The 9,956-nt window shown below is 56.4% G+C and overlaps 2 protein-coding genes across 2 annotated transcripts; both read left to right on the plus strand.

The window, feature by feature from the left end:
• The first annotated feature begins 6 nt into the window (after positions 1-6).
• Positions 7-2,066, plus strand: CCDC116 (coiled-coil domain containing 116). The gene is given in 3 exon segments (XM_032272801.1): positions 7-844; positions 939-1,837; positions 1,839-2,066. Coding segments are annotated over 3 exon segments (1,815 nt in total). The 5' UTR covers positions 7-76; the 3' UTR covers positions 1,987-2,066.
• A 3,967-nt stretch (positions 2,067-6,033) lies between these two features.
• On the plus strand, positions 6,034-8,054 carry SDF2L1 (stromal cell derived factor 2 like 1). Its single transcript, XM_032272800.1, has 3 exons — positions 6,034-6,297; positions 6,652-6,848; positions 7,652-8,054. The coding sequence occupies exons 1-3, from the start codon at positions 6,111-6,113 to the stop codon at positions 7,931-7,933; spliced, it is 666 nt and encodes a 221-aa protein (XP_032128691.1). The 5' UTR covers positions 6,034-6,110; the 3' UTR covers positions 7,934-8,054.
• Positions 8,055-9,956: the final 1,902 nt, after the last annotated feature.

Genomic DNA, 9,956 nt, shown 5'->3' on the forward strand with positions numbered 1-9,956 from the left:
AGCCAGCACTTGTGTGTGTGAAATGCAAGTGTTAGGAAAGCTTCAGGGTGACCCTGAATAGACCTCCACTTTGCAGATGAGGAAATTGGACCTCAAGAGGGGCCATCTTGCACCCTGTCATCAGTCTGTAGGTGGCAGAGCCACAGTCCAAACCCAGGGCTCCAGACTCCAAAATGCAGCTTCTTCCACCACTCACTCCCACCTAGCTCCTAGTGTTACCCTAGGAGGACCCCAGAGAACCTTCATCTGTAGGGCACTCCTGCCCACTGTGACATGCCCGTCTGCCCAGGTGCAGCCACCCAAGAAGCCACTGGTCCCAGAAATGGGGCCAGCCTCCAAGCTGGGCCATGTGCCACACCCACCATCCACATGTGGCAGCTCAGTGCTCCAGGGCCAACGCCGAAACAAGAGGCACCCTCAGCCCTTTGGCCACTTTCTGGATTTCCTGACTGAAAGCCAGGTCCTGGACAGCTTGGAGACAGTGGTGGAGGAGGCGACCGAGCGCATGGCTGCCATGAAGACGGAGGCTGGGGTGCCACTGGTGGAGGTGCAGGACCCAGTGGAGGTGCCAAGTGGTAGGCGGCGGGCCCGTGCCCGGCCCAGCCTCAGCACTGTGCACCGGCACCGTGCACAGCCAAGCCTCTGCACTGGACACCCCAACAACTACCCATCCAGCTCCAGCTCCATGTCTGACTCTCATGGCAGCCTCATGGCTGGCTGGCTGGGCCCCCATGTCAGGGACAGTGACCTGGGGGCCCAAGGCTTAGGCTCATTGCCACCTGTGAGGGACAAACTCCTGCTGGAGAAGAACCTCAAGCGGCTGCTACAGCTGGAGAGGAAAGGGGTAAGAGCTGGGCCGTGGCTGGGTGGGGTGGACTCCCATGGAGAGCCCAGGACCAGGGTCAGAGTCACTTCTCAGAATCACCCTCTTTCTGCAGAAAGGCCTCAATCAGTCCTGCACTCAGAGAAACTCCCTGCTGTGGGATTCGCTGGGCAGCCAGACCAGCTGCCAGTGGACCCAGGAGCAGTCCCCATCCTGGTTCTCAGGGCTGCTGGGCTCAAGCTCTGGCATGCCTGAAGCATCAGAGCTGAGGCCTGGAGAACGGGAACGGATCTTCCACAAGCAGGAGTTCAACAAGGAGCTGAAGTCGTTACTGAGCCAGCTGGAGTCCCTCGACCTGCCTGGCTACTGTCCGCTCCGTGAGCCCCACCGCATGCTGAACTTCCTGGCCGAGCACCACCTGTTCCCCGCCCTGCAGAGCGTGGTCAGTCAGGCTGTGGACAAGCTCCGTGATGCCTGCTGCTGTGATGGCCGCCCTCTGTTCCCCACCAGCTTGGAGCCCACCTCAGAGCTGCAGGGACAGAGCAATCTGCAGCCTCTGGGCTCTGAGCCGACCAATCCCACCAACACGGGGCAGCCCCATGCTTCCCTCCATCCCACAGCCTCCAGCCCCAAGATGCCTCACAGAAAACACAAGGACAGAGGAGGCTACCCCTCCATGTCTAGTGCCCAGGTGGCCACCAGATTCAAGCTCAAGGTGACACCCACGGAGAAGCCCAATGTCCCCAGTTCCTCACTCTACTCCAGGAAAGAGGTGCCTGACTCAGATCCCAAATTACAAAACCCACCTGTTTCCCTGAGCTCCAGCCAGAGGGCCAAGCCCTGGCGGGGCCTGCACCTCACTCTGCCTGCCCCTGGAATTGTGGTGGAGGTGGATTGCAGCCAGGGCCACCTCAGGGGCCCTGTCACACCTCCGTCTGCCTTCCCCTGTCCCCACTCTTCCTGCTACTTTCTCCCCAAGCTCTTCTCAGTTGCCTTATCTCCCGCCTCACTATCTGGAGGTGACCTCCTCGAAAGTAGGACCAGGCATGAGTTTGCAGGAGAAGGACTCCCTGGGCCCACCTCTCCTAGCAGCCACTGGCACTGGCAGGTGCTCAAGACCAAGGTCTCTTGCCCTGCACTGTGGAAATCTGGACAGGGACTAAACTGATGGGAGCCCAGGAATGCTGGCCTAGCTATTACCAGGTGTTATCACAGATGAATAAAGGCTATTTTTTATGCTGGGCATTTTTCGAACGTTTGTTTATGAATCTCAGAGACCCTCCTACGTGGGGATGAAGGGCCCTGTCTCTTGTGGACAGCTGCCCTAGCCGGGCCGGGGCCTTGCCTCCGAGGTCTTGCTCCCTGGAATCCAGCTGCCTTGAGCAGTACTCTCCAGTCGCTGTAGTTTGCCAAGGGGAAGTGTACACAGGGGTTGAGTACGAGACGTCGGTGGCCTCACCCTGGTGGGTCTCTAGCAGTCCCTCAACTCAAGGCCCCTGCAAGCTTCTCTCTGAGCACAGGTCTGGGCGGGAGCCTGCTGGAACCTGGCTGTCAAGGCTCAGATTAGGCTCACCCTGTGACAGGTCCCTGCCCTTGCCCCAGGCCCAACAGGTGTAGGAGGTGTGATGGTGAGGTGAGCAGAGTGGGCAGCTGAGTGCGACAGCATAGCAGATGTGGCAAGGCTGTACCCTTCGTGTAACAAGTGTGTTTGTCACACCAAGTATGCCCAATCATGTTTGTGATGCGCAGGGTTGGCAGGGCTCTGAGAAGGGCACAGTGGCTGGGAGGGATGTCACTGGATGGCAGGAGGGATGGGGCCGCCAGGTGTGACATGTGTCCCTTTCCCTCCCTGGCTGCTATGCAGAGCCCCATCGGCAGCAAGTTCACAAAGAAGAAGCCACTGCCCTCCATCTCGTCGAAGTCCAGCATGTCCCACTTCTCCAACCGCTCTTACGAGGAGCTCGTTGACTTCCTCACCCAGCAGGCAGCCTCCCTGATCATCTGCAAGTATGAATTTGAAAAGGACCTCAATAAGCAGCTGGGCTTCTTCTCCTTACCCGTCACCCAAGTGCTCAGGGACCTTTCCCTGGGCTTAAAGAAGGTGAAAGGCTCCCGCATCCACCAGTCCTCGGAGACCCATCTGAGCTGCCTGCTGCGTAAGCTGGAGGAGGTCAAAAGGGCCCGGCAGGACTTCCCGCTCAGCACCTCCCACCACAGCCCAGAGACACCCCCTGTGCAGCAGGAGCTGGCCACCTACGCCACCCAGGACCAGACCACAGACCCCTGCCACTCTCTTTACACCGACTTGCCAGCCAGCCGACAGCTCAGCCCATTGGAGCCCAGGCTGTCAGTGTCCGCCCGCACTGGCATGGGTTCCAGTCCCCCCAGGTCCAAGGACATGGACAGTGAGGGCCATGATAAGATCGAGCTTGAAGATGAAGATGAGGATGAGTACGAGGATGAGGAGCAGGATGAGGAGGGGGATGAGGATGGAGTCCAGAGTCTCCCAGAGCCTGGAGAGGAGGCCTCGGTCAGCCACCCTGTGGACCTGGGCCGCAGTGACCCGTCTTGACGTCCCCACTGGCCACTTGATTCCCTGCTCTGTCAGAGTTGCTGCTCATCATACCAGCCCCTGCCCTGAGCAGGAGTCAGCATGGGCTGAATGCCTGCAAGGAGCTCTGCTGAGACTCTCAGGGGAGCCAGTGAAAGACACAGAAATAAAGCCTGTGTTGCTGAGACACAGGTTTCTTGTCCTGAGATTTCAGCCTCCGTTTCATTTATTTGTTTACCTATTTTTAAGAGGAAGTCTTGGCCAGGCTCATGCCTGTAATCCCAACAATTTAAGAGGCTGATATGGGCAGATCACTTGAGGCCGGGAGTTGGAGACCAGCCTGGCCAATGATGAAACCCCATCTCTACTAAATATAAAAATTAGCCAGGTGTGGTGGTAGGTGCCTGTAATGCCAGCTACTTGGGAGGCTGAGGCGGGAGAATGGCTTTAACCCGGGAAGCAGAGGTTTCAGTGAGCCGAGATCCCACCGCTTCACTCCATCCTGGGCAACAGAGTGACACTGTGTCTCAAAAAACAAACAAACAAAAAAAACAAAACATGATGCAGCCTTGCTCTGTCGCCCGGGCTGAAGTATAGTGGTGTTATCTCAGCTCACTGCAACCTCCACTTCCTGGCCTCAAACGAGTCTGCCTCAGCCTCCTGAGTTGCTGGGACTGCAGGCACCCGCCACTACGCCTGGCTACTTTTTGTATTTTTATTAGAGACAGGGTTTCACCATGCTGGCCAGGCTGGTCTCGAACTCCTGACCTCAAATGATCCGCCAGCCTTAGCATGCCAAAGTTCAGGGATTACAGGCATGAGCCACCACACACGTCCACTATTTTTTTTTTGTTTTTTTAGTAGAGACAGGGTTTTGCAATGTTGAACAGGCTGGTCTTGAAATCCTGACCTCAGATGATCTGCCCACTTCAGCCTCCCAAAGTGCTGGGATTACAGGCGTGAACTACTGCACCTGGATTTTTTTTTTTTTTTTTTTTTTAAAGATGGAGTCTCACTCTGTTGCCCAGGCTGGAGTGCAGTGGTGTGATCTCAGCTCATCACAACCTCCACCTCCCGGGTTCAAGCAATTCTCCAGCCTCTGTCTCCTGAGTAGCTGGGACTGCAGGCATGCACCACCATGCCCAGCTAATTTTTGCATTTTCAGTAGAGACAGGGTTTCACTATATTGACCAGGATGGTCTCAAACTCTTGACTTTGTGATCCACCTGCCTTGGCCTCCCAAAGTGCTGGAATTACAGACATGAGTCACCGACCCCAGCCCACTTTTTTTTTTTTTTAAAAGACAGAGTTTCACTCCTGTTGCCCAGGCTGGAATGCAATGGCACAATATTTACTCATTGCAACCTCCACCTCCTTGGCTCAAGCAATTCTCCTGCCTCAGCCTCCGGAGTAGCTGACACTTCAGGTGCGTGCCACCACACTCAGCTAATTTTTGTATTTTGTTCTAAAGTAGAGATGGGGTTTCACCATGTTAGGCTGGTCTTGAAGTCCTAACCTCAGGTGATCTGCCCACCTTGGTCTCCCCAAGTGCGGGGATTAGAAGCGTGAGCTACTGCGCCCAGCCCTCTTTTCCACTTTCCTGTGTAGAGACTGCCTTGCAGGGGCCAGCATCATAATGGAAGCAGGGAGACCTATTAGGAGGCAGTGGTCGATATGTGAATGGGTGATGGAGGGGCTTGGATCAGGGACCCAGGAGAGATGCCTTGAAATGTGTTTTGGAGTCAGATCCATAAAGACTCGTTGAATGGGCCGGGCATGGTGGCTCAAGCCTGTAATCTCAGCACTTTGGGAGGCTGAGGCGGGTAGATTACCTGAGGTCAGGAGTTCAAGACCAGCCAGACCAACATGGTGAAACCCGTCTCGATTAAAAATACAAAAAATTAGCTGGGCATGGTGGCGCGTGCCTGTAATCCCAGCTACTCAGGAGGCTGAGGCAGGAGAATTGCCTGAACCCAGGAGGCGGAGGTTGCGGTGAGCCGACATCGCGCCATTGCACTCCAGCCTGGGTAACAAGAGCGAAACCCCGTCTCAAAAAAAAAAAAAAAAAAATACAAACTTTAGCCCCGTGTGGTGGCACATGCCTGTAATCCCTGCTATTCAGAGGACTGAGGCAGAAGAATCGCTTGAACCCAGGAAGCAGAGGTTTCAGTGAGCCGAATGACTGGGGGTTTCATTAATTTCGGGGTCCAGGGACTGAAGGACCAGGAGATTCAGTGACTGACTTTGTGACTACAAAGTTTAGTGATCCAACAACCTTAAGACCCTGCCCGTGCGGGCCCAGGTTCTGAGGGGAGAGACTCAATACTGAGGACCCAAGAGTCCAGGATCAAGGGCGTCGTGAACGTGCCTGCAGAGCCCTAGGATCCTGAGCCGGTGTCCAGGGACTGAGTGGCTGCTGGGGTCGGCGTCCTCACTAACTGCTCCCCCTCACTTGCCGCCGCTTGGCTACTTAGCCGCCCTTCCCTGGACACTCATTGGTAAGTCCTCGGAAGCGTGGACCAATCAAAACCCTCCTCTTGTCTCCAGTCCCCGCCCAGCTACTCCTCTCGAGAGCCGGAGGCGGCCCCTCTGCGCACCGACCCAATGGCATTGCAAGCGGAGCACCGCGCGGGCCGACCATTGGCTGCCGCGCCCGGCCGCTGTCAGAGCCGGATTGGGCCGCGGTGGGGACGGAAGCGGCCCAAGGGCCGGAGCGGCTGGAGCCTGGCAGAGGAGATGTGGAGCGCGGGCTGCCGCGGGGCTACCGGGCCGGTGCTGCTGGGGCTGCTACTGGCACTCTTAGTGCCCGGCGGTGGTGCAGCCAAGACCGGCGCGGGGCTCGTGACCTGCGGGTCGGTGCTGAAGCTGCTCAATACGCACCATCGGGTGCGGCTGCACTCGCACGACATCAAATACGGATCCGGTGCGTGGGGCCCGCGACTGGGAGAGCGCCGGGGACGGGAGCTCGGGGTCGGGAGTGTGGAGACTGGGTCGTCGTGGGGGGTCTGTGGCCCGTCTGGGAGCCGGGCGGCGGGGGCTCTAGAGTCGTTGGGGGATCGAAGGGTGCAAGGCTTTGAGGGTGTCGACGATATTGAGGGCGGGGACAGTTGTCGGGAAACTGTGGGCCCAAAGACTGAGGGGGGTGTCAGATGGGGGCCGGGGCTGGGGTGAGATGTTGGGGTCCCCCGGTAAATGTTATGGTCCCAGGGCGAGAGTCCCGTGGTTCCGCGATTGACAGAGACCCTGGGTGGGGTGTGGGGGGGGTGTCACTCCTCAGGTAGCGGCCAGCAATCCGTGACCGGCGTGGAGGCATCCGACGACGCCAATAGCTACTGGCGGATCCGCGGCGGCTCGGAGGGCGGGTGCCCGCGCGGGTCCCCGGTGCGCTGCGGGCAGGCCGTGCGGCTCACGCACGTGCTCACCGGCAAGAACCTGCACACGCACCACTTCCCGTCGCCGCTGTCCAACAACCAGGTGAGCCCCTCCCGGAGCCCCCAGAGAGACTCCTGGCCTGTGGGAGGGGCCGGAGACAGAGCCTTGGGTTCCAATGCGAGCCTCAGCTTCTTCGTGAAATGGAAGTCCCACTTCAGAGATGGTTACTGAGCGCCCCCTGGGGGACACAGAGTAACTCTGCCAGGGTCCCGCCCCCAGGTGCTCCGGGCCTGGCAAGAAGACCCAGGGGAAGAAAGATCCGGAGAGATCCGCCTAAATCACTCCTCCTCTGGGGGCAAGTGGGATCCAGGTGGGGAACAGGAAACTCCACAGGGGAGGAGGAACTCAGGCTGGGTCTAAAAAAGTGTCCTCCAAGCCACAGAGGGAAAAGAGGGACTTCCTAAGCCAGCAGAAGAGATTGTGCCAATGCATGGAGGTCATTGGAATTCAGGGGGTTGGGATGGAACAGTGGGTGCCCTTGGGGAGTTGATGGAAGAAAATGTTTGAGATAGACAGCTTGATTGTTAGCCTGAAGGGCTGAATTTTAGGCTGATCCCAAGGTGCATCAGAGGAGTTAGGACTGGGAGAACATGGAGGAGGAGGCCTTAGCTCTGTGGGGGCCAGTGGTCTCTGCACAGACAGATACAATGGTGGGTGCATGTGTCTGAAGAGCCCGTGTGGGGATGGAGTGCTCGAGGTTGGGGGACTGGGGTCATGGTGTCACCGTTTGCAGCAGTGGGAACTGAGGCTCTGGGAAGGGCAGGGAAGGAACCGAGGCTCAGTGCACTAGGTGTGAATTCTGCCGTCTGTGGTGACCACTATCCCCTCACCCTCTGCACCTGTAGGAGGTGAGTGCCTTTGGGGAAGACGGCGAGGGCGATGACCTGGACCTATGGACAGTCCGCTGCTCTGGACAGCACTGGGAGCGTGAGGCCGCTGTGCGCTTCCAGCACGTGGGCACCTCTGTGTTCCTGTCGGTCACGGGTGAGCAGTACGGAAGCCCCATCCGTGGGCAGCGTGAGGTCCACGGCATGCCCAGTGCCAACACGCACAATACGTGGAAGGCCATGGAAGGCATCTTCATCAAGCCTAGTGTGGAGCCCTCTGCAGGTCACGACGAACTCTGAGTGTGGGGATGGGTGGATGGAGGGTGGCAGGTGGGGCGTCTGTAGGGCCACTTTTGGCAGAGACTTTGGGTTTTGTAGGGGTCCTCAAGTGCCTTTGTGATTAAAGAATGTTGGTCTATGATTGTGTTTCACTGTGAACCTGAGGATGACCAGGAGGTGCCAGTTCAGGCCTAGTTGATCATCTCTTCCTTAGTGGAAAACCTGTCTCCAGCCCAGCCTGACTGCTGAACCTGTCGAAACCCTTTATTATTATTGTTGTTTTTGTTGTTGTTGTTGTTTTGGGTTTTTTTTGGGGGGGTTTGCTTTTTTAGAGATGGTCTCACTCTGTCGCCCAGTCTGGAGTGCAGTGGTGTGATCATGGCTCGCTGTAAACTTGAACTCCTGGGCTCAAGTGATCTTTCCAATTCAGCCACCTGAGTAGCTGGGACTGCAGGCACACGCCACCATGCCCAAATAATTATTTCTGATGAGACAGGGTCTTGGTGTGTCATCCAGGCTGGAGTGCAGTGGCAATGATCATAGCTCACTGCAGCCTGGGCTCAAGTGATTTTCCCACCTCAGCCTCCCAAGTAGCTGGGACTACAGGCTTGTGCCACCATGCCTGGCTAATTTTTTAAATTGTCCTAGTGGAGACAAGATCTCATTGTGTTGCCCTGGCTGGTCTCAAACTTCTGAGCTCAAGTGATCCTTCCACCTCTGTCCCCATAAAGTGCTGGGATTACAATTGTGTTATTTTTATTTTGAGACAGGGTCTCACTATTTTGCCCTGGCTGGACTCAAACTTCATGGCTCAAGCTTTCTCCTGCCTCATTCTCTCAAGTGGCTGGGATTACAGGCGGGTGCCACTGTGTAATCTAAAGCTTTTTAGTGGTTTTCCATGCACTCCAGTGCTGCTTTGGGCCTCCCCTGTCCACCCTAAGGCATCTGATGGCAAGTGACCCCAGTTCCCCAGCCCCCAAGCTTTATGAACCTTCCTATTAAGGGCCATGGCCAGACCTCAGAGCAGGATGAATGGGAATCCCCCATCCCTGTCAGCTGGGATGGGACATAAGCTCTCCAGCTCCCTCATACCTAGGTGTGAGGAGCTCACTCTCCTGTTAGTTGTGGCAGTCTTGACACCTGTCTTGGAACAAAGGACAGGTGAGGATTCTGCCCATCTGCTGGAAATTACATCACAGTTTCCCTTACTTGGTGCAAATGGCACCCTACCCTACCCCAGCCTGCCTAGGCACATAGCATCTCAGGCTGCCACCACAACCTTTGAACGTCTCAATGAGATAACAGAACTACAGAAAATATTGCAAGGGAAGGCAGCCACATAAAACTGCTACCTGCAGAGATCTGAGAAGGCTTCCTGGAAGAGGAGGCACAATTTGAGCAGGCAGATTATTCTACCTTAAAGTCAGGAGCAGACGAAATAGGAGAGCCCTAGTAAAAATAACTGTTAGCTTTGCTGGTGTGTGGGTGGCCTCTAGTGGTGATGGCAGAGATTACAGGCTTCCTGGACTGGCTAACTCAGCTGGGCTGCTGAACGGCTGCCTGGGACCTGGGAGCTACTGAGTATAGTGGTTTGCTTCCCTGAAGGAGAACAAAAGAGCCCAAGGAGAGGCTGGGGGTGGCAACTGGCTGGAAAAGGCTTGGAGTCATGTGGACAGAGCACCTTGCATCTTTCCTTTCTTTCCTTCTTTCTTTCTTTCCTTTCTTTCTCTCTTTCTCTCTTTCTCTCTTTCTTGCAAAGTCTCTGTCATCCAGGCTGGAGTGGAGTGGTGCGATCTCGGTTCACTGCAGCCTCCACCTCACAGGTTCAAATGATCTTCCCACCTCAGCCTCCAGAGTACCTGGGACTACAGGAACGCACCACCACGCCCCGCTAATTGTTGTCTTTTTTCTCGAGGCAGGGTTTTTTGCCATGTTGCCCACACTGGTTCTCAAACTCCTGGACTCAAGCGATCCGCCCACTTGGCCTGCCAAAGTGCTGGGATTACGGCCTTGCACCATGGCGCCTGGCCTCAGTTGACCTTAT

This window comes from Sapajus apella, unplaced genomic scaffold (genome assembly GCF_009761245.1).
Source record: "Sapajus apella isolate SASKATOON/1434 unplaced genomic scaffold, GSC_monkey_1.0 scaffold1090, whole genome shotgun sequence".
NCBI classification, from domain to species: domain Eukaryota; kingdom Metazoa; phylum Chordata; class Mammalia; order Primates; family Cebidae; genus Sapajus; species Sapajus apella.

What these genes read in the sequence shown, in the direction of transcription:
- SDF2L1 (XM_032272800.1), top strand. Translation starts at nt 6,111, where the DNA reads ATGTGGAGCGCGGGCTGCCGCGGGGCTACCGGGCCGGTGCTGCTGGGG. An exon ending in CGACATCAAATACGGATCCG is followed by an intron (nt 6,298 to 6,651) that starts GTGCGTGGGGCC and finishes GTCACTCCTCAG; the next exon opens with GTAGCGGCCAGCAATCCGTG. An exon ending in CGCCGCTGTCCAACAACCAG is followed by an intron (nt 6,849 to 7,651) that starts GTGAGCCCCTCC and finishes CTGCACCTGTAG; the next exon opens with GAGGTGAGTGCCTTTGGGGA.